Raw genomic sequence first — 23,301 nt, 5'->3', positions numbered from 1 at the left:
CAGAGAAACTTGACTTGTGGGCAGTTCCTGACTGAGCTGTCATCTCAAATCACAGCTCACTGGGACGCGATAGGGCCCCGTGCCCGGCCTCGCCCCTCTCCGCCGCTGTGGGCGTGGTTATTACCGGAAAGGTGCCGGGCATCTGGCATTATCCCTGAGCGCACTGGTTACACTGATAAGCAATGGCCACTAACAAAAGCAATAACTGTGTATTTCTCCGAACACTTTCTTCATGCTAACACACCCCTATAGAAAACATTCCCACTGTTGGAATGTTTCTTCCCCGAAAATCTATTTCTTCCAGACATGGGGTCATATTTTATTTGTTTCTCTACGTTTTACTTTTGTTAATAACAACGTTGGTTGTAATAGGCCATCGTGGTCAGTGGATGGCAACCTAGCTCGTGTTTTCACATTTGTGGCTATTTTGTCTTTTGCACTGGGTGTACGCCGGAAAAAAATAAAGCGTGTGGATTCCTTAAAAAAAAAAAAAAAAGTGCTTGGAGAAGGAAATGGCAACCCACTCCAGTATTCTTGCCTGGAAAAGTCCATGGACAGAGGAGCCTGGAGGGCTGCAGTCCATGGGGTTATATGACTGAGTACACCGGCATGAGGGTGGAGGGAGATGGGCTGGTAGCAATAAACTGGTAGAACTAAAAAAAAAGTTTTTTTAAAATTGTTCATTAAGCATTTCTGTATTCCAATCTCTGTTCTCTGCATAAGGGAAGAAGAGTAAACAAAAAAAATCCTTGCCCTCATCCTTCTTAGATTCCAGTGGGGAGGGGCAAAAAAATTAACCATATTGCTAAACAGCATATATATAATAGATATATCTCAGTGTCGACAGGAGAGTGGCAGTGAGCACTTGTCTCTTCTGCCTCCCCAGACCCTGCACAGATCTTTGATTCTCATCACACACAAAGAAGCCTCTACTCTGCCCTAACCACCCCTTCTGAGGACCCAACCCTAGCCTTGTTCCATGTTCTAGGCAGAATGCTTCTGGTACTGGAGGGCTGCCAGAATGACTGAGGTGAGGCTGGGATAGGCCTGGGGACTCTATGGGTAGTTCCTAGCTGTAAGCTTGTCATCTCAGGCACTTAGAGAACCTCAGATGTGTGGTGAATGGTGGCCAGTACATGCTGTGGTTGGTTCAATTTACATTAAATTAACAGGCCCCCAAGTCTCCCTCCCACCACACAAAAAAAGTAAATTAACAAGCTCAATTTTGGAAGAATTGGAAATTCTTAAAGGTCTTCCTTTTAAGAGCATATCAGTCTATTCAGAAACAATAACTTCATCATAATATAGCATATACATGTCAGTTCAGAGTGAATCATGGACCTGAATGTAATAGACAAAACACTTAAACATCTAGAAATATAGGAGACATCTTTATGACTTTGGGTTAGGCAAATATTTCTTAGGTAGGATACAAAATGTGGCATACCTGCAAAACGGGAGACCTGGGTTCGATCCCTGGGTAGGGAAGATCCCCTGGAAAGGGGAATGGCAACCCATTCCAGTGTTCTTGCCGGGAGAATCCCGTCGATGGAGGAGCCTGGCAGGCTACAGTCCATGGGGTCGCAGAGTCAGAGACAGAGCAACTTCACTTTATACGAATATTTTCAATGGAGAAAAACTGTGACCACAAGAGGGCGCCCTTTCACTAGCAAAACCTCGAAGTACTTTAGGATGAAAGCCTGTTATCCAACCAAATTGGGTCTGCTCAGCTGCTGGCAGTAAAGCCAACTTACTGACCCAGGTTATAATAAAAGAAAGGGCATCATTTATTGCAGGCACCAAGCAAGGCATCCAGGCAACTAGTGCTGAAAGACCTGAACTCACTCCCCAACGATTTTCAGGGAAATATTTTCGGAGACAGGATGAGAGGGGATTTGTGGATATGTGTGATCATCTGGTGGACATTCTTCTGATTGGTTGGTGATGTAATCAGGAGTCAATATCATCAGCCTTCTGATTCCAGCCAATCTGGGTTCTACCCGCTTGTGAATAGAAGCAGTTAACTTCTTCCACCTGGTAGGGGTTTCAGTCTGAGCAAAACAACTCAAAGGACCTGCCTTAGAATAATAACTATAGCCTTTGAGGAACTTGACTTTTTTTAAGTCCTTGACTTTGTTTAATGACTAAATCGTTGTTATTTTGTCTTGCTTGACTGTTTTCCTTTCTTTCTGCATTCTCTCACTTCTCTGATTGAATTTATTCTTGGAATTCAAGGAAACCCTAGGAGGTTAAAGGTTTTTTGTTTTGTTTTTTAACAAGAGGCAGGTGGAGGACCTGGGTGGGGAGTGCAGTTGTCCTGGAAGGGTCCCCTCGGGTCCTGCTCTGTTCCAGAAGCACAGAATATACCTCCTGAGTTAAGGGGGGAAATATGCATAATTTTTATATATGTCTGTATATATACATAGGCTTCTGAGGTGGCGCTAGAGGTAAAGAACTTGCCTGCAATACAGGAGATCTGGGTTCGATCCTTGGATTGGGAAGATCCCCTGGAGAAGAGAATGGCAACCCCTTCCAGTATTTGTGCCTGGAGAATCCCATGGACAGAGGAGCCTAGCAGGCAACAGTCTGTGGGGTCCCAAGAGACAGACACGACTGAGCAACTAACACACACACATATATACACAGAGAAAATGATAAAGCAAAAGGGGCAAGCTATTAACATTGGGGAAAGTGGGTGAAGGGAATATTCAGAGTTCTTCATCTGATCCTGTAACTTTTTCATAAGCTTGAAATTATACCAAAATAAAAAGTTACCAAGTTATGCCCTAGTTCATACTAGAAAGCATAGATAGCCAACCAGTGATCAAAGAACATAAGTGATGAATTTTAATTGAGACCATTAGCTTTCATTCATTTTCCTGTATCTCTGGTTTGATTGCTGTGTTTTCCAAGAATACAACTGGTGATATAATCTCTTTAAGGAATTTTATTTTTTAAAGATTTATTTTATTTTTGGCTGTGCTGGGTCTTCGTTGCTGCTAGTACGCGGGCTTACTATAGTTGCAGGGGGCAGGGGCTACTCTCTAGTTGTGGTGCACAGGCTTCTCATTGCAGTGGTGTCTCCTGCTGCGGAGCACGGGCTCTAGGGGTTCAGGTTTCAGTAGTTGCGGCCCATTGGCTCAGTAGCTGTGGTTAGGGGGCTCTACAGCGCAGACTTAGTTGCTCTTAGTTGTGGTGCACAGGCTTAGTTGCTGTGGGATCCTCCTGCACCAGGGGTCAAACCACTGTTCCTGCATTACAAGACAGATTCTTAACCACAGGACCACCAGGGAAGCCCCCTTTAAGGAATTTTATAATAGCTTACTTGCGTTGAAAACAGTGGGTCCCAGATGAAGCTGCTACCCCAAGTCACGTGAAAGCTTTTTGTTTTTTTTCATCCCAAATTTTCTTCTAATGTTTATTTCCATAAAGGATAAATTGACACACAGATTGGGTCAGTGACAGGGGACATTCTCCATCATCACGTGGAATTGTCATGTCCCTCACTGCGAACTCCTGGAGAACACAGGCTCTTGCAATGGGATGACCAGACCAGCTGCATCAGCCCCACCCCCACCCCTGGTCTGGCTAGAAGTGCAGATTCTCCAGCTCTACACCAGAACTTCTCACCAGACTCTTCAATGCTGGAGGCCAGCCATCTGTGTTTTAACAACTCTCCCTGGTGAAAAAAGAGAATCACTGACTCAAAGATATGAAGGTAAGTACTCTAAGAAAAGAAAAATAACACAACAGATTCCAAGGAACCCCACTGAGGACCCAGTAGAAGATGTTCATTTGTCATTTGAGATCTTTGGGTTCTCTTTGTTTTGTTTTGTGTGTATATTTAATTGAAATCTGGTTGATTTACAATATTATATCAATGTCAGGTTACAGCATCATGTGTGATTTAGTGTTATTGCAGACAACACACCATTAAAAGTTATTACAGAAGAATGGATTTATTTCCTATTTAGAAGCAATGCATCAGCGTACTTCTTTGTGGAACTTTTTTTTTTTCAGTATCCTAGATGCTAAATAATAGAAAGATGGATAAACAAATGAACTGAAGGGTCAGGGGTCCACCCACCACAAGGACCCAGACCCATTTGACTCTGTGATTCTGGTGTCCAGCATCAGAAGATGGGCAGAAATGAGCTTCAACATCAAGGCTGGAGCTGGACAGCCTGGCGGCTGATGAGGACAAGCTGGCATCTGGCCACCAGGAGAATCTTTCTGAGAAGAACAAAATTCCTGCCACCAGGAATCCCCTAATGTAAGAGTTTTTCCCACTGTGAGGATGTGCAGCAACTGGGCCCTCAGGCTCTGCTGGTGGGGAAAGAAGATGGGGCACCCACCTTGGAAGGAGCCTGGTAGCTTCTGAAAAAGTTAAGCAGACACTGATCCTACCATTCCTAGATCATAGGCATCCCCCAGAGACAGATGAAAGCAAATTCCAACACACATACCTGCACACAGATGCTCATAACAGCTTTACTCATGATCACCCCAAACTGGAAACAATGTCCATCTGCAGGTGATTGAATAATCAAAGCAGTCCATTCATGCAGTAGAATAAATAGCATTAGGCCATAAAGAGGAATCAAGTATGGACCCATGCAAAAACATAGATGAACCTTAAAAAAACATGCTCAGGGAAAGAAGCCAGACACAAAAGATCACAACCTTATGACTACATTTAGATGATATTTCCAGAAAAGGAGATATCTACAGGGACAGAAAGCTATGGACGGGAGCGAAGGAGAGAGCAATTCAAGAGGGAGGACTTTTTGGTGGTGCAGTGGTTAAGGCGCTGCACTTCCAATGCAAGGGGCTCTGTTTTGATTCCTGGTCAGGAGACAAAGACCCCCACATTGCTGTACGGTGCAGCCAAAAAAAAATTTTTTTTAATTAAAAAAAAAAAAACGACAAGAGGGAAATTTCTGAGGTGACAGAAATTTTCTGAAATTGGGTCGTGGTGATGGTTGTCCAATTGGACCAATTTACTAAAAACCATCGTGGAACCCTATGCTGAAAAACTGGTCAACGCACGTTTTCTAAATTACACTTCAATGAAGTTGTAATAAAAAGTTTTGCCAGGAGAGGGTACCAGAGACCAAAAATTCAACTCAGAACCGGCCTGGGGAGGGGGGGTCTCCTTTACTGGCTGCCTTCTTTTACCACCTCATAGAGGGAGTGAGCTGGACTCCCGGGGAGATGTTCTGCAGCCTCTCCATGCTGTGGGGTCTCGCTGGAATAAAGTCACCCCCTGCCTTTAGATGACGCCGTGGCAATGAACAACTGACCCTCTGGGGGGTTGCCAGGAAGCCCTCAGCAGTCCACCAGCCTTGATCTGGATGAGCCCTAAATTACACCAGGTGGAAGGATGCCCAAGTCTCTTAAGCACGAGTTGGGGGAAGGAGGTGATGTTGAGACATCCCATGGATCACACCCCTTCACTAAGTCCCAGAGTTAGGGTCCTTACAGGACAAAATATGAATTGGAATGAACTGACACTCTCCTGTTGGCTTCCCTGGTGGCTCAGTGGTAAAGAACCTGCCTGCCCATGCAGGAGATGCTGGTTTGATCACTGGGTGGGGAAGATCCTCTGAAGGAAGAAATGGCAACCCACTCTAGTATTCTTCCCTGGAGAATCCCATGGACAGAGGAGCCTGGTGGGCTATAGTCCATGGGGTCACAAAGAGTTGGACACAACTGAGCATGCAGGCACTATGACAGATTTTAGTCATAACCTGCCCTCCCCCTACCCCCACCGTCCCACCACCACACACACAGACACACACACAGACACACACACACAGACACACACACACACATGGGAATGGGACTGTGTTTGGAAATAGCATCTTAGCAGATGAAGTTAGTTCAGATGAGGTCCTACTAGAGGGGGACACTAAATCCAGTGACTGGTGTCCTCATAAGAAGAGGGAAATTTGGGGACTTCCCTGGTGGCTGCTGCTGCTGCTAAGTCACTTCAGTCGTGTCCGACTCTGTGGCTAAGACTCCACATTCCCAGTGCAGGGGGCCCAGGTTCTATCCCTGGTCAGGGAACGAGATCCCACGCGCTACAATTAAGATTGAAGATCCTATGTGACGCAACTAAGACCTGATGCAGTGAAATAAATAAATACTTAAGAAGAAGAGTGAAATTTGCACACTGATGCTGTGTGAAGACAGAGGCAAAGCTCTAGGGGTGATGCTTCTACAAACCAAGGACACTGAGGAGGCCGGTAAAGCCAGAGGCTGGAGGAAGCAGGAAGGACCCTCTCCAGCAGCCTGCAGAAGGAGCAGGACCCCAGGCTGCCAAAGCCTTGATTTTGGACTTCCGGCCTCAAGAATGCAAGAGAATACATTTCTGTTGTTTTAAGCCACCCAGTTTGTGGTTATTGGTGACAGCAGCTCCAGGAAACAAATACAAACCTCCTTCCACCAGGTGGCACAAAGCAAACCTGTCAATTCTTAGTAATTTGATCAATTCACTTTTCCTGGGGCCAGGCTAAGATTAAGGGGATTCTTACAGCAGCTGAGAGTGGGGCCAGCTGGGCACATGGGGCTGTGAGCAGACCCTAGCCCAGCCAGTGACCCGGCCGTTCTGCTGTTCAGTCACTGTTCTGCTGCTTCTTGGTCCTTCGTCTGTTGCCTGGAGGCGAAGGCCGTCTACCTGCTCCGGTTGGTCACTTGGCCATTGTCTCTGGCCCACAGGGCCCTCTGGAAGGTTCTGGGGATAGCAGAGAGAACATTCGGGGACTGGGGGTTGAAACTTGTCACCACCTCCCTCTGGTCACTCCACCCTGGCCTCTCTCTAGAGACTTCTGTTGGGTCCGCACCCAACCCAGGTGACCCTGGGGCCTCTGGGCAGCCAGGTTGGAGATCTCCAAGGCGCAGGGAATTCCAAAGCTTTGGAAATGCAAACCCACTTTCTCTCAAATGTTCATCAGACCTTGGTTTTCCAAAGAAAATCATAGCAACTCAAGAGCCAAGAAGGAAATCTTTGCTTCCTTCCCTCCTCACTGCTGTGTCATCTGTCCCTTTCCTGAGGGCTCAAGGAGGTTGCGTGCCTGTCAGACAGGCTGGAGCAAGAGGGAACAGTAAAAGGAAGATGCAGAGGTGAGACCACACCAGCCAAAGGGCCCACCATGACCCCAGCCACGGGTGCAGGGGGCTTTCCATGGGTGAGAATAGAAGTGCTGCTATGAAATGCCTCCCATTTCTACATGGACCTAGGAACTTCTCTCTCTCTCTTTTAAAAAATATTTCTTGGGTTGCGCTGGGTCTTAGTTGTGGCACTCGGGATTTTATTAGTTGTGGCAGGCAATCTCTTAGTTGCAGCATGTAGGATCTAGTTCCCTGACCAGGGATCAGACCCGGGCCCTCTGCATCAGGAGTGTGGAGTCTTAACCAATGGACCACCAGAGAAGTCCCAGGAATTTCTCTTTTGTTTTTTTAAGAATTTCAGATCTATGAAACTAACACAAAATTTAGTAAATTAAATGTTTAGTAAGGAACTAAAGAGCCTCTTGATGAAAGTGAAAGAGGAGAGTGAAAAAGCTGGCTTAAAACTCAACATTCAGAAAACTAAGATCATGGCATCCGGTCCCATCACTTCATGGCAAATAGATGGGGAAACAATGGAAACAGTGACAGACTTTATTTTCTTGGGCTCCAAAATCACTGCAGATGGTGACTGCAGCCATGAAATTAAGACACTTGCTCCTTGGAAGAAAAACTTTGGCCAACCTAGACAGTATATTAAAAAACAAAGACATTACTTTGCCGACAAAGGTCCATCTATCTAGTCAAAGCTGTAGTCATGTATGGATGTGAGAGTTGTACCATGAAGAAAGCTGAGTGCTGAAGAATTAATACTTTTGAACTGTGGTGTTGGAGAAGACTCTTGAGAGTCCCCTGGACCTCAAGAGGATCAAACCAGTCAATCCTAAAGGAAATCAATCCTGACTATTCATTGGAAGGATTGATGCTGAAGCTGAAGCTCTAATACTTTGGCCACCTGATGCGAAGAACTGACTCATTGGAAAAGACCCTGATGCTGGGAAAGACTGAAGGCGGGAGAAGGGGATGACAGAGGATGAGATGGCTGGATGGCATCACCGACTCAATGGACATGGGTTTGAGTAAGCTCTGGGAGTTGGTGATGGACAGGGAAGCCTGGTGTGCTGCAGTCCATGGGGTCGCAAAGAGTCGGACACAACTGAGCAACTGAACTGAACACAACACTGTAAATCAGTATGTGCCTAGTCATTTAGTCACGACCAACTCTTTGCAACCCCATGGACTGTAGCCCACGAGGCTCCTCTGTCCGTAGGTTTTGCCAAGTAAGAATACTGGAGTGCATTGCCATTTCCTTCTCCAGAGGATCTTCCCCACCCAGGACTGAACTCATGTCTTCTGAATTGGCAGGCAGGTTCCTAAGCACTAGTGCCACCTGGCAAGCCCCAATACTGGAGATTTTCTATACTCCAATACAAAATCAAAATTAAAGAGAATCTCAGACCTGCACTAAAAAGTGGAACTTTCTAAGACGATGGGAATGTTATAGATCTGCAGAGCAGCCAGTCGTCCCCAGCCAGGTGCGGCTACTGAGCGGTTGACATTGATTCAGCCTGTGGCCCCAGAGGAACCGAGTTTGAAATTTTATCTTGTTTTAATTCATTTTCATTTAAATAACCGCAGGTAACCAGTGGATATCGTGGGAGACAAGACAGCCCCGGATAATAAACTGGTGTGTCCGGCTGACCCTCTACAACCGCGGAGAGGAGTGGAGCACGCAGAGGGAGGCAATTAGCAGGCTGGACCATAAATAAAATACATTTCAATTATGGGCCAGTGGAGGGATGGTGGGCAAAAACCTGTATTTGAGGCTTATACATGGCAGCTCTCACTTTGTCCTCCACAAACAAGCCACAGAACCCAATTTGTGTGTTTACATCTTAACCGCTGGGGGCTACACATCCTAGGATCCGAACCCTCAGTCACCCGTTTCCCTCCCACGTCTACCCCCTCTCCACGACAAAGCTCGGACTTTGGTGGGGAAGGAGATTTCTCTGGTTTGTGTGAATCCCAAGCCTGCCTACCCCCGCGCCCCTTCACCACCACTCCCCTGGACCCCCCCTTCCCCACCCCAGTGCCTGTGGCCAGGTGCAAACACATGGGAGAATCAGCATTGTGTGAGTTTTGAACACAGCAGGGTTTAGGGCTACGGAGATTACAAGATTAGCTTCAATATAAACCAGATTTGGAGAAAAAATAAGAACTGTGTCGGGGGGATGGATGCCTTCCTGAACTGGTGACCTCTGAGCTAGAGTTGAAGGTGAAGTATCCAGCGGGGGGAACAGCCCAGGAGGGAACAGCCAGGGCGAAGGTTCTGGGGAGGGTACAAATTTTACCTCTCACTCCCACACTCTGCACTGGCCACTTCCCATCTCAAGCAGGCCATTTCACACCAAAAACAGGACTCCTGAACCTCTCCACACACATCCCACCCTTATCTCTGAGGTCACCCTCAAACCTAGAGTAGAACTAGGCTTCCCTCCTTGGCCTTGAACCTGGAAAAGTGTACCAGTTCCAAGGCCTTCGCAGTTCCTGCCTTTGGTTCTCAGATTTCTCAGAGCCTCAGTCCCCGGGCTTGGAGGGCTGCTGGGAAATTTCGTTGATAAAATGCACAGCCCCAGGCTTGCCTCCTAGGAGGCTGGATAAAAGGGAGCCTTTGAATTTTCCCCAAGAAAGCGGACCGAAGCTTCGTTTGCATTACACGTTATTTAATACTGAGGAGAAGGTGTTTAGCCCGTATCTAAGGATCGAGTGAGAGTGCTTCCCTTCCCCGCCTCTCCCTCAGCCAGGAGCCGCTCCAGGGCAGGACGAAAAATTGACGTGGCTTCTCACAAAACAAGAATACACACCTCCCAGTCTCTCCTCAAGCTGCACCTTGTGACCCCAAGCCCCTTGCCTTAACTAAATATTCTCATCCCTGCCGGGACCCCAAATTGCTTACAACTCAGCACGCTGCCCTTCCCCACCTCGGGACCGCAAGGGTTAAGCGCAGGCGCCGGGCCCGCTGATTGACAGTCCTTCCGGCGGCTGAGGAGAGCCGACCAATCAGAGGCGGGAGTTGAGGCCCACGTGGGTAAGCGCCCTTACGATTGGTCAGCGCCGCCGGCGGCCGCCTGCGGAGCCCGATCCCACGTGCAGCTGCTGCTAGTTCATTGACCGGCTTCGTGGTGCAGGTGGCGGCGGGGTGGGGCCGGGGCGGGCAGGGGCGGGGGCGGGGCGGGGCGGGGCGGGGCGGGGCCGGTCCCGATGGGTCAATTGGCCTCCGGGGAGGGGGGGTGCTTCCTGTCCGCCTGAACTTGGCTGACCCTGGCGGCTTCCTTCTGGGCCACCATCCTAAAAGAGGTGGATAGGCCTTTAGATCTCTTGGCAGACCCCAGAGTCCCTGGGCTGGGGAGGAGGCGGGAAGGGTGCTGAGGGGCAGAAGTAAAGGAGTTTAGTGCCGCAGAACTGATTAGGTCTCTTTCTTCTGAGAAATTTCTAATTCACCTAGCCAACTCTTATTCATCCTTCAAAACCCCTTTCCAAATGATGTTCTCTGGTGCTTTAGGAAATTGTCTCAAAACTAAATTTGAGCTTTGATATCTTTCTCTGGGGTTCCTCCAGCCCTGGCTGCTCCTAGAAGGAAGTGTATATGTTTGGCACCATACCCTGCGCCCCACCTCATAGAGTGAAGTCCTAGGGGGCTCCCCACCAGGAATCAGCACATCTGGAAGCCCCAGAGAGAGGTGAATGAATGAACATCGGATGTAGAGAATGCAGTCGGGTGCTGGCAGTTAGGAGATTGGAGGCCCAGGACTCAGTCCTAGAGGGAAGATCAAGGTGGGCTAAGGGTGGGGTGGGGCTGGTTGTGTCTCTGTTCCTGATCAGCCTTCTGCGCTCAGGATCTGTCATCTCCTTGTTAATTTTAGAGTCCCTGGCTAAAGTCCTTGTTACTGCAGCCTGAAGAGTGACCTCTTGGGGTCATCTCAGCCCCCACGGGCACCCTCAAAACATGGTGAGGCATTACCCCTAGGGGAGGGGCGAGAAGGCAGCAGCTGGGCTCAAATCTCTCTCTCCTGCTCCTAAGGGAGAGACATGGGCTGGCTGGCCAGGCCTTTAAGCTGGGGATACTAAGCCATCATACTTTAAGGCACTTTCGTTTTAAAATTAAACATTTTATCACCCAGGTGATAAACACCTGGCTACATCATCTATTCAGTTAATATTTTACAAGTCCCTTCCCCTTTCCTGCCCCTGACCCCATTACTTCCCAGAGAAAACCACTTCTAACAGTTTAGGCCAGGGGCCGGCAAGCTTCCATAACAGGCCGGAAAGTAAATATTTTCAACTTTATGCCAAGAATCAAGATGGAAGATACTGTGTGGGTACTTAAGTAATAACAGAGAGAGAGCAAATGACCTTCAGGTCTCAGGAGGTCCCACCCTGCCCTCTCTGGGGCTGATGACCTGACAGCAAGTATGCTGGCAGTCTGTGGGTTTCATTCATCCCCCACTTTGACTTCTCCAGGCACATCCTGAGGCCAACCTTCCAGCCCGGAACTATCAGGACATCCTGGATCAGCTCAAGCAGCATTTCCCCAGGTGAGGACAATCCCCAGGGGCTAGAGGCACCACTGTGGCCTGAAGTCTCATAGAGGGAAAGAACCGAAGCTTTGTCTCCATGGCCCAAAATGCAGGACCAGTGTGGGCAGCGACCATGTTGGAGGGTGAAGCAGAAGGAAAGGAAAGCCAGTAATACCAATCCTGGCTTTCATTTCAGTTTTTGACTGTGTATGGTTCAGTGTGAATTTGCTCACATTCAATTATATTTTATAAAATACTGCATTATTCGTTCGTCTTGACACTGCCTTCAGTGTGGCACGTGGAAGGGACTAGCTCCCTTAATGGAACTGCCCTGCTGGGGGACTGAGGGCAGGGTTCATTCTGGGGAAGGGTCTTGAGGCCTCCACTTCCAGCAGGTCTGTCTTCCCCACCAGGTTCCCCACTCACTTGACGACGCAGGTGGACCTCGCTTACGGCTTGGTGAGCCCCGCCCCCACCTGTCAGCCCGTCTGGAGCCACCTGGAAAGGCTGTTGTGTTTAGTCTCATAATCCGGGTTAGGGGACACCGCCTCTACTTTGCTTGCTTTAGGCAATGCAAAGAACCCACTGAGCCCCATCTTCGTGTGTTTTTCTTCTTTTAAATGGAATTCAGTCATAGACACTTTTATTTTTTATTTTTGGCTATGCTGGGTCTTTGTTGCTGCTCTCAGGCTTTCTTTAGTTGTGGCCAGTGGGGGCTACTCTTTGCAGAGCACAGGACTCGGTAGTTGTGGCTTTCAGGCTCAGAGCTGTGGCACCTGGGCTCAGATGCTCTGAGGCATGTGGGATCTTCCCTGGCCAGGAACTGAACCCATGTCTCCTGCACTGAACCACCACTGAACCACAAGGGAAGCCCATGTGAGTTTTTCTTAATTAATAAAAACCTTGCTGTGAAAACAAGCAATTCCATATTTAAATTAAGGGGATGTTTCTTCAGGCCACAGTTGGTCAGTTCAGCAGTTTATGTTCCAGTGTGTGCTGTCTTCTGGAACTTTCCATGATGTTAGGAATGTTCTCTATCAACAGGGTCTAGTATGGCACCCACCAGCCCCACGTGGCTACTGTGCTCCTATAAGGAACTGAATTTTTATTGATTTAAAGTTAAAGAGTCTTATTTGACTGGTGGCATCCTCATTGGACAAAGCAGCTCTAGGGGGAGGAGGGAGACAATATGTAACTAGAGAAGCAAGATTTCACAAAAATGTAAGTGCTTAAAAGAAAATAGAAGGGGTGAAATGAGTCACTGTTTTGAGCCCAGGTAGTCAGGAAGGGCTTCTTGGAGGAAGTGACGTGCTCAGCGAGACATCAAAGATAAGGAGTTTCTGTCACCCTAGAGAGAACAGGGAAGGTTGTTTCAGGCAGCAAGCATAGCATGTGCAGAGGCCCTGGGGAAGGACTGTGCCTGGTGTTGGAGAAACAGTGAGGAGGCCCATGTGGCTAGAGCAGTGAGTGAGGGGGAAAGAGGGAGGCGGAGAGGGCAGGGAGGGGGCAGGGCAGGTCACAGCCCCCTTTGGCCTTCTCTTCACATCTAGAATGACAGTCAGTTGTTGTTCAGTCGCTCAGTCGTGTCCGACTCTTTGCGACACCATGGACTGCAGCATGCCAGGCTTCCCTTGTTTTCCACTATCTCTGGAGCTTGCTCAAACTCATGTCCACTAAGTGGTGATGCCATCCAACCATCTCATCCTCTGTTGCCCACTTCTCCTCCTGCCCTCGATCTTTCCTGGTATCAAAGTCTTTTCCAATGAGTTGGCTCGTCGCATCAGGTGGCCAAAGTATTGTAGCTTCCGTTTCAGCATCAGTCCTTCCAACGAATATTCAGGGTTGATTTCCTTTGGTGTTGATTGGTTTGATCTCCTTGCAGTCCAAGGGACTCTCAAGAGTCTTCTTCAGAACCACAGTTTGAAAGCATAACAGCCAGGGGTCTCCCTAATTACCTCCCACTCTGAGTATGCTTGGCCGTATCCCATTTGATGAGAGCAGAGACCAGAGAGGTATCACAACTTGTCCAGGGTCACACAGCTGGGGAGAGGGTCACACAGCTGGGGAGAGGGCCGCACAGCATTAAGTCTTGCACTCTTGCTCGTGTCCGTCGACTGCCTCCTCATATGATTGCTGGTGTTCTTTGCAGGTCCTGAAAATCCAGCAGGGGATCCAGGAGCATCTCAAACAGGTGAATGAGTGACGGGAGCTTGGGTGGCGAGGGAGGGCTGCCCTCCTTGCATGGCAGGAGAAAGGGGGAGAGAGGGAAGAGGAGAGGCCAGAGAGGGACATGGCAGGTGGTGCAGGCCCTAGCAGGCTGCAGGGGAAGACTTGGGCTTCCTCCTGCCCCCCGGGAGGTGGGAGGGCTGCAGATAGAGGGGGTGAGGCCTTAAGTGGAACCCCAGGATATGAGGTAGCCCCACATCTCAGGAGTGCATCTCCAGTCCTGTGCCTCTCCTTCTGGGCCTGCTCCCAATCCTCATGGGGCTGGAGAAGGCCAGGGGCCTGTCAGCACTTCGCAGGTCAGTTACTTCTGCTAGGAAGGGGCTGTTATGTGCCAGGTACGGCCGAATGCAATCTCCATGTATCTGAGGTTCTCAACGGCCTGGCTCACATTGGCAGGGGAGAGCAGGCCTGAACCAGGCCTCCCCTCCTCCCACATGGGGCGCCTTGCCCAGGCTGAAGCGCAGCTTCCACCCCGCCTGTCCTCCCGCCACCTGGCTCCTTTCTCCTGGGCACTGGCAGGACTTTTCCGCCTGTGCCACATGTGACTGGCGGAGGGCCAGGGCCATGTCTGCGACTTAGCAGAGCCTGGGGTGAGAAGCTCAGGGAACAGGGAAAGACAGATCCAGACTAGAGCAGAGTGGAGGAGGAGGGGCCAGGAAGCAAGCAGAACACGGTTATTCATTCAACAGATATTTATCCATCACCTCCTTGCCAAGTACGGTTGTAGGCGCCAGGGAAATAGCAAAAGAGAACACAGACAAACCGCTGCCCTTGGGGTGAGAGGAACTTGGTAAACAGAAGTGTCAGATGGTGAGGACTGGGCATGGTGGGAGGTGGAATTGAGCAGCCCCAAGGAGAAAGCAATGGCACCCCACTCCAGTACTCTTGCCTGGAAAATCCCATGGATGGAGGAGCCTGGTAGGCTGCAGTCCATGGGGTCGCTAAGAGTCGGACACGACTGAGAGACTTCACTTTCACTTTTCACTTTCATGCATTGGAGAAGGAAAAGGCAACCCACTCCAGTGTTCTTGCCTGGAGAATCCCAGGGACGGGGGAGCCTGGTGGGCTGCCGTCTGTGAGGTCACACAGAGTCAGACACGACTGAAATGACTTTAAAAAAAAAAGGGGGATGTGGAGGGAGGGGGGTACCAAGGTGGCAGTGGGTTACAATTCAGGGCGGTCAGGGAAGACTCTGTGGCATTTGTGCAAATTCTTGAAGGAGATCAGAGGAGGAGGGAGGATAGGTGTCTGAATGAGGAGGAGCCCTGGCAGAGGCACAGTCTGTGCAAAGGCCCTGCGGCAGGACTGTGCCTGGCCCTCGCGTGTTGGGGGAACAACCAGAAGGGCCCTGTGGCTGGAGCAGAGTGAGCCAGGGGGAAAGAGGAAGGAGAGGAGCGAGGGAGGGGATGGGGCAGGTCGTGCAGGCCCTTGTGGGCTCCAGGAGGACTTGGGTTTTTGCTCTCTGGAAGGTGGGAGCCCTGGAGGGCTATGGGCAGAGGAGGGGGCGGGCCCTGACTCAGATGCTCACCAGCACCCTCTAGTGCCTGCTGTGGGGAGGAGGGACAGGAGTTGGGGTCCAGTTAGGACTATCCAGGTGTGGGAAGCTGATCACTGGGAAGGTTTGGTGGTGAGAAACAGGCAGAGTGGGGATCTGTTTGGAGGAGGAAATTCATAGCAGGTGCTGAGCATTGAAGGGTCTGAGGAGGATCCCAGAGGGTCTCCACCAAGCACCTCTCCCCCCACAGAGAGCCCCAGGTAATGCTTACTCCTGGTTCTGCACAAACCACCGCCCCCTCCCCTGTTTTCAGTCCCTCCTCTACCAGCTTCCCTCAATGCACATTTAAAATCCGGAGCAGCAGCAGCAGCAGGGCCTCACGCTCCCCAGCCTGCCTGCACACAGCTCTCCCCAGGGAGGGCCAGCTCGCAGGCAGGGGGGAGCAGCACTTTTCATGCTGAGTGCATTAAAGTGCCAGTAAATTGCGCATTAACGAGCCAGGGCGAATTGGGGAAGGCTCCCCTGGGCCTTGTGCTGCTGGGAGGCCCAGCTGGGGAATCCATCTCTGGCTGCCCTAGGAAGCAGCCGCCTGGAGCTACGAGGGCTCAGGGAGGGGGTCCTCACCCCAGCCTCTCCCTCCCCTATCCTGTCCGCCCCAGTGACAGGCAGGAAATGGGACAAGGCTGCGAGTGGGGACAGGTAAACACAGCCCAGCCCCCGCATATCCTGACTTCGGAAAATTGACTTTGGGGCTCTGAGCCTCATTTTCTCATCTGCAGGATGGGAACCTCAGTGGTACCTATTCAACAGAACTGAGAGCCACGGTCAGCACTCACCCCACATTCCTTAGCAGTTATTTCTTTCTGTGAACTAGAACATTTCCCCAGGATTTCGGAATTCACCCTGAGCCAAAGGGTATCTTGGTATCCACCACGGAGAAGAGGCATATGCATTGGTAAAGCCCATGGGCACTGTCTCCAAAGCCACAGGCCAAAGACCAAACCCGTGTCCTCCTCTGCAGTAGACATGGGACACGTGTGGCTATTTACATTTTAGTTGGCAAGCAAGTGGCACCGTCCACATGTCAAGGACTCAACCTTAGCAGGCAGGTCTAGAACATTCTTAATATCACTATATTTAGTCTTCCTGGACTAAATATAGCAGCATATACGCACATTCTCACAGAGCCTTTTACCAGCCCAAGAAGGTGGGTCTCCACAGTGAATTCCTGGCAGTACTGTAGGGGGGCTTCCTGTCTTGGATGGTTTGTGTCCTCGGCTGGAGGCCAGGAACATTGTAGGAGCTGCTGCCCTTGGTTCTTTTTATTTTTTTGACTCTACCAAGTCTTAACTGAGGCATGGGGGATCTAGTTCCCCTGACCAGGGATCAAACCGAGGCCCCTTGCATTGAGAACTTGGAGTCTTAGCCACTGGTCCACCAGGAAAACCCCTGACCTTGGTTCTTGAGCCCTTGGATGCGGCCGGTGGGCCTCAGGGTTGCAATTTATTTTATTTTATTTTTTTGACCACGCCCTACTACATGTGCAGTCTTAGTTCCCTGACTAGGGATGGAACCTGTAACAGCTGGACCACCAGGGAAGTGCCCGCATTCTTAATTATACTTAACTTTATATTTAGCCACCTGCAGCCGGTCTGTGCAGGGCAGCACAGTCTCAAGGAAGGAGAGGTTAAAATCGATTCTAGTACTTGGGCCAGAAAAGCTTTGTGGAGGAAAGCAGTAGGACGCGCCATAGGAGGGAGCCTATCCTAAAGGAACAGATGGGCAACCTGCTGGGAGGGAGAAAGAAAATTTAGGGAGCCTTCCATGACCACAGAAACTGATGACTTAAACCTGGAATTGGTAGCAGTCACATTGCTTGACTTTTTTTTTTTTTAATATTTACTTGGCTGTACCAGGGTCTGTCTTACGGCATGTGGGATCTAGTTCCCTGACCAAGGATTGAACCCAGGCCCCCTGCATTGGGAGCACAGAGTCTTAGCCACTGGACCATCAGAGAAGCCTTAAAGAAAGAAAGTTAAGTCACTCAGTTATATCCAACTCTTTGTGACCCCGTGGACTGTAGCCTACCAGGCTCCTCCGTCCATGGGATTCTCCAGGCAAGAATACTGGAGTGGGTTGCCATTTCCTTCTCCAGGGGATCTTCCCTACCCAGGGATCAAACCCAGGTCTCCTGCATTGTAGGCAGGCGCTTTAACCTCTGAGCCACCAGGGAAGCCCCAGAGAAGGCTTGGCTCCACTTTAAATGTAAAATAAGTGACCAGCCAGGTTCCCTGGCTGCCCTGTCGCCAGCCCTGCTCCTGAAGAGGAAACCATCGATTTTTTAGGATCTTTGCAACATTTCAGCAAATTCAAATGTCAGTCCCCACACGGTGTGGGTAACAGGGCTTTGCTTCTTGAAGGCATTTTAAGTGGCAGTGGCATTCGGGCCCAAGAAAATGTGAGTTTGATGACTTGACCATCTTAGGGTGGTGACTAGTCGTTAGGGCTCAATTTTTGTCAACTGTGGCCACGGTTGCCTTCTGGGTACCAAGAGCTTGCTTTTTGCTGGGTAACCACAAATCCACCCAAAAACGTTCAAGGGAGGTGGTGTACCCCATATTGCCCACAAGGAGACTGGCTTGTTGGAATGGGTTTGTCCTTAAGGTTCGTTTTTTTTTTTTTTTCTCTTTTTAAATTATTTATTTGACTGCACTGGGTCCTAGTTGCAGTGCACGGGATTTTCAGTCTTGGTTGCGGCATTTGTTGTTGGTGTTCAGTGGCTCAGTCGTGTCTGACTCTGCGACCCCATGGACTGCAGCACACCAGGCTTCCCTGTCCTTCACTGTCTCCTGGAGTTTTTTCATACTCACATCCATTGAGATGGTGATGCCATCCAACCATCTCATCCTCTTTCGTCCCCTTCTCTTCCTGCCTTCAATCTTTCCCAGCATCATGTGTGGTCTTTTCCAGTGAGTCAGCTCTTGACATCAGGTGGCCAAACTATTAGAGCTTCATCTTCAGCATTAGTCCTTCCAATGAATATTCAGGTTGATTTCCTTTAAAGGGTTGACTGGTTGCAGCATGCTGGATCTTGAACTACAGCATTTGAACACTTAGTTGCAGCATGTGGGATCTAGTTCCCTGACCAAGGATCGAACCCAGGCCCCTTGCATTGGGAGTATGGACTCTTAGCCACTGGACCACCAGAGAGGTCCCCAGGGCTGTCCTTTAATGAAGCTTTAATGGGATGACCTTCTCCCCTCCAGGCAGAAAACTTCCTACAGATGATGGAGACCTGCAGCCAATCCCTAGGCTTCCAGCTGGGGGAGGTAGGTTCTTGGGTCCTCCAGGAGGGTGGGGATGGGCTCAGGGCAAAGGGTGCACCCTCGTGTCCCTCACCCACGACCCTGCGCTTCCAGAACCAGGGGAGCCAGGCCTCCCTCAGTGAGCAACCCAGCCAGGACCACCAGCACCCAGGGGCCACGCCCCCACAGACCTCCGGTCTCCAGGATCTAGACTTCGAAGATGTCCTGGACATGAGGTCATCTGACTGGTTCCAGCAGTCCCCCAGAGTGGACAGTGACACAGTCCGCCAGCGAGATACACAGCCGTGCTGGGACTCGGAGCCCCAGTTTCCACAGGATATTCTTACAGAGCAGCTCTGGGAGATTTTTGCTGGGACCCAGGACCAGGGAGAGCACCCAAGACACAGGAGTGAGTCTCCCTGGGGGTGAGAGGATAGGGGGGCTCAGGCCACGTGGAGAGGCAGCATCTGTTGAACTTGGTTGCCCTGCCTTCTCTCCCTTATCCCTTCCTGTCATCATAGCGACAGACCAGGTGCCAGGCCATGTAAGTAACTGGAATCCTCAGTACCCAGAGGAGTGGGCTTTGTCCTGACTGGGCCCCCTGGTAGGGACCTCTGGGTGCCTGTGGGGTTGGCCTGCCCACCCCCTTACCCCTTGGAGACCCTCAGAGAATACCTGCAGCTCGGCCTCAATGGAAGGATGGGACTCCTGGCAGCTAGAGCATCTTGTCTACACTACTTGGACCCTCCCACCGTGTTCCGCTTCTCAGACTAACCCTGGCACATCCTTTGGTCTGAACTGATTCCCCCAATTCCCATGGGCAGGAGAGCCAGGAGCCAGGACCACGATACTTGGGAGTGAAAATGCTTCCCAAGGACACTCTGGGTAATCCAGGGGGAGAAGGGCAGTCCGCCCTGGCGGGAAGGGGGCATGCTTGCCACTGATTCACTCTTGTCTCTGCCCAGTTTTCCTCCCACCCACGCCCTCTCCCAGCTCCTCTGAGGGCTCCCGAGAGGGAAGCCCAGGACTGGGTGCTGTAGGACAGGGATTGTTCTCCTACATGGCCCAGGTAAGACCTTGCACTCCACACAAAAGCTAGGGGGGAGGTGGTCAAGACATTAGGGGGATGTGGCTCAGGTGTGACCTCATCCACCCACAGGAGCTTACCAGGAAGACCTATCGATTTCTGAAGCCCATGTAAGTATGTCCCAACCTGTGGTCTGAGGCTAGGGGAGCTGAGATGTAGGGATGAGAAGACTTCCTGGAGGAAGGGGCAAAATGCTTAGGGTCTTGAAGGATGAATAGGAGTTTGGGATAGGACAAAGCATTCTGGGCGGAGGGGAGCAGTGTTCCATTACAGGAAACAGAATACTTGGAGGAATGTGTGTAGGACCTTGGGGGATGTAGAGTGTGCTGGAGAAGTGAGGCTTGAGAGAATCCATAAACCTGAAAAGGAAGGAAACCCTTTTGGGGCTTGCTGGGTGCTCTACTCTAGGCAGAGGCTCTCAGGCAGGTTGCTGATTCTGAGGCCTTCTCTTTCAAGATGCTGGGACCCTGAGGACTTTGAAAACACATGGAATAGGCCTAATGTCTTGCCCTGGCAGGCCAGGAAGCTGGCCGTTCCACATAGAGTGGAGAAGATGCGGAGACTAGAACATGGGGAGCCTGTGCTGGCCACGGCCATCAGCAGCTTCACCCGGCACGCCTTCACCTGCAGCAGGGGTGGCGTCAAGGTGTGGAGCCTGGTGGGCCAGGTGATGAAGGCCAGGTTTCCAGAAAGCTTCTTGAGAGTAGAGGTGAGGGCTCTGGGGCGGGGCTTGTGGGAACTGGGAGTGCCCGGCCCCCGGCAGGGGAGGAAGCTTACCTCAGACTCTGCCCACCCCAGGCACCGGGGGCCTACCTGCGCACCTGCCTGCTGTTCTCAAACAGCACAACCCTGCTCACGGGCGGCCACAACCTGGCTGGTGTGAGCCTGTGGGACCTGACGGCGCCTTCCCTGCACGTGAGAGCCGAACTGCCCTGCATGGGCCTCACCTGCCAGGCCCTGGCTGCCAGCCCAGAGGACAGCCTGGCTTTTGCTGGCTTCACCAACGGCAGCGTCAGGATCTGGGACCTGCGGGACTGGAGTGTGGTCAGGTGTGGCCCAGGGGAGAGCCTCTTCCTGTCTCGGCCCCTGAGCAGGAACCCAGCAGTTTCAAGGCCAAAGCCCCTTTCCTTTGGGAACTCTTACATTGGAGAGTTGAAGACCTGGGTTCATGTCATGGCCGGGCTGTTTGTTTGAAGCCCCATTGTGGGACTTCTTGTCTGCCTTGGTTTCCCCATCTGTCACCCTGATGTGATTGGGCAACATAATTTTTGGTTGGGGAGCTGTGCCAGGCCCTGTGGGGTGCTGAGCAGCATCCCAACCCCCACCCACTCAGTGCTAGGAGCACAGATATCCCCAGGCAGGGTCCCCTGGGGCTTAGGCTCACCCCTGGGGAGTGTGATTGGGTGTCTCCAGGGGTGCAGAGCTTAAAGTCTGAGCTCTGACCTCCTTCCCTATGCCTCTCCTGGGCCAGGGACCTGCCGGGACATCCAAACGGTGCCAAGAGCATTGCTGTTAAAGACCAGTACGTCTGGACGGGGGGTCTGGATGCCTGCCTGCGGTGCTGGGATCTGAGGGCCACTGGGGAGCCCCAAGAATACCAGTTTGAATCTCAGGTGTGCAGCTGGGATGGGGCCTGCTTGGTCAGTAGCAGCTGGGCCTGGGACTGAAGGAGGTTGATGCTGGGGGAAGGGCAGGGGGAGTGGTACCTCAAGTCTCCGTGATGCTGTGAAGAGAGGGTTGCTTAGCTACATCCCCCTCCATTGCCCAGATAACATTGGATGCTTTTGTACTCTGTATCAAGGGATCATATTCTGAGTCTCTGTGATAATCTGGTAAGGTAGAGAGGACCACACTCATTTTGCAGATGAGCCAACCTAGGCTGGAAATGTGAAGTTGCTTGTTGGTGCCTCCCAGCCAGGAAGCGGGCAGGCAGTCAGGCCCCCAGGGGTGGGTTCCTGGGCTCCTGTCACCTCTTGACCTGGCTGGGACTTGACCAATGTTTTCCTTGCTGTCTTCTCCCCAGATAATGAGCCTGTCACCCAGCCCCCATGAGGACTGGGTGCTGGTGGGCACGGCCAACGGCCAGCAGTGGCTACAGCCCAGCCTCGGGGGCCAGAAACGCATGGTGGGGTGTAAGGACGGCACCATCCTTGGACTCAAGTTCTCCCCTGTGGGTGAGTAGCCAGGAAGGGACTGGGGAGTCCCCCGTGGGCCCCAGCGATCCTCAGCCTCCCACAGGGTGCTGCCTTACTCAGACCCACTCCACCCAGCCCTTTCATCTTTTTGTTTACTAGTTATGTATTTGACTGCACTGGGTCTTAGTTGCGGCATGAAACATCTTTAGCTGCAGCATGTGGGATCTAGTTCCCTGGCCGGGGATTGAACCTGGGGCCCCTGCATTGGGAGCATGGAGTGTTAACCCCTGGACCACCAGGAAAGTCTCCTGCTCAGCCCTTTCTGACCCTTCCTGACCAACCTCCCTGACCATGCCCTTCATCAGCAGGAACTCCCCTGAGAGATGCTATCTGCAGGGGCTCACTCTGGGAGGTGTGAGGGGCTCCAGTTCCCAGATCCCCAGGGGAAGTCCTCAGCTGCCAGCTTTCTCTGTGACTGGGGCCCCCTCTGCCTCTTCCCAGGCCAGTGGTGGGTGAGTGTGGGAACAGACAACCTGGTTAGCATCTTCAGCATGCCCACGGGGACCATGGCAGTCCAGGTACCAGGGTAGGGCAGGAGGGTGGTGCGTGTGTGTCCTGGGTGCTGAGGGGCCAGGTCTAGGGGTCCAAATGCAGAGGCCCACCACCAAAAGGGACCACGTTTGAATGGATGGACAGATGTTAAGAACAAGAATGGGTGAGTCCCTCGCTCTGCCCCCCAACCCTCCCAGGTGCCCGAGAGATCCTCTGTCATGTGCTGTGATGTGTCCTCCAGCAACCACCTGATTGTCACAGGGTCCAGGGACCACGCCTCGGTGTACCAGCTCACATGCTGAGGGTTCACTGGGGTGGGTGGGCTCGCACGATGAGTGATCTTTGTCATGTGTAATAAAGCAATTGGAAAAAGCACTGGTCTGGTGCTGTGTCCTGTCCCCTGGCACCTCATGGAGGTTTGAAGGGACTTTGTCCAGCCCAGGTCTCTACATTTGAGTCCACCTCTCCTGAGAGGTCAGAGCCACTGACCTCTGCCATCAAGAGAACTGGACATGGAGCCCCCTGCCTTTTTTTTCTTCTGAGTGTGCGGCACAACTGGAGGAGGAAATGGCAACCCCCTCCAGTATTTTTGCCTGGAGGATCCCATGGACAGAGGAGCCTGGCAGGCTACAGTCCATGGGATTGCAAAAAGACTGAAGCGGCTTAGCACATGCAGCATGAGGGATCTTAGTTCCCCAACCAGGCATGGAACCCATGCCCCCTGCAGTGGAAACGTGGAGTCTTAACCTGTGGACTGCCAGGGAAGTCTCTGGAGCCCTTCTTCCTGCTCCAGTCTCTTCTGATCTCATAGAGAGATGCTCCCAAGCCTTGCCTGCACAGCCCCAGGAGTAGG

General features: G+C 51.3%; 1 protein-coding gene, 1 long non-coding RNA gene and 1 other non-coding gene across 7 annotated transcripts; 2 read left to right on the top strand and 1 right to left on the bottom strand.

Annotated features, from left to right (window-relative positions):
- Positions 1-3,430: 3,430 nt before the first annotated feature.
- Positions 3,431-8,855, top strand: LOC138441076 (uncharacterized). 2 transcript variants are annotated; one of them, XR_011257236.1, is made up of 2 exons: positions 3,431-3,718; positions 8,710-8,855. It is a non-coding gene; the product is annotated as an uncharacterized lncRNA (long non-coding RNA). The 2 variants fall into 2 exon arrangements; XR_011257237.1 differs by lacking the exon at positions 3,431-3,718 and adding an exon at positions 4,193-4,273.
- A 2,140-nt stretch (positions 8,856-10,995) lies between these two features.
- TLE6 (TLE family member 6, subcortical maternal complex member) lies at positions 10,996-22,823 on the top strand. Of its 4 annotated transcripts, XM_069589489.1 has the most exons (16): positions 10,996-11,080; positions 11,593-11,666; positions 12,062-12,107; positions 13,798-13,839; positions 18,636-18,698; positions 18,789-19,083; positions 19,196-19,218; positions 19,499-19,559; positions 19,640-19,743; positions 19,834-19,871; positions 20,218-20,470; positions 20,560-20,810; positions 21,233-21,374; positions 21,785-21,935; positions 22,398-22,474; positions 22,646-22,823. In XM_069589489.1, the coding sequence occupies exons 1-16, from the start codon at positions 11,078-11,080 to the stop codon at positions 22,748-22,750; spliced, it is 1,728 nt and encodes a 575-aa protein (XP_069445590.1). In that variant the 5' UTR covers positions 10,996-11,077; the 3' UTR covers positions 22,751-22,823. The 4 variants fall into 4 exon arrangements, with proteins under 4 accessions (XP_069445590.1, XP_069445591.1, XP_069445592.1 ...); XM_069589490.1 differs by lacking the exons at positions 19,196-19,218; positions 19,499-19,559; XM_069589491.1 differs by lacking the exons at positions 10,996-11,080; positions 12,062-12,107 and having other exon boundaries at positions 11,592-11,666.
- On the bottom strand, positions 17,531-17,602 carry TRNAC-ACA (transfer RNA cysteine (anticodon ACA)). The gene has a single exon. It is a non-coding gene; the product is annotated as a tRNA-Cys (tRNA).
- Positions 22,824-23,301: the final 478 nt, after the last annotated feature.

The sequence above is a fragment of the Ovis canadensis genome, chromosome 5, assembly GCF_042477335.2.
Source record: "Ovis canadensis isolate MfBH-ARS-UI-01 breed Bighorn chromosome 5, ARS-UI_OviCan_v2, whole genome shotgun sequence".
NCBI lineage: Eukaryota > Metazoa > Chordata > Mammalia > Artiodactyla > Bovidae > Ovis > Ovis canadensis.
Note: the sequence above shows the minus strand (reverse complement) of the source record. Positions and strands in the feature narration are given on the sequence as shown.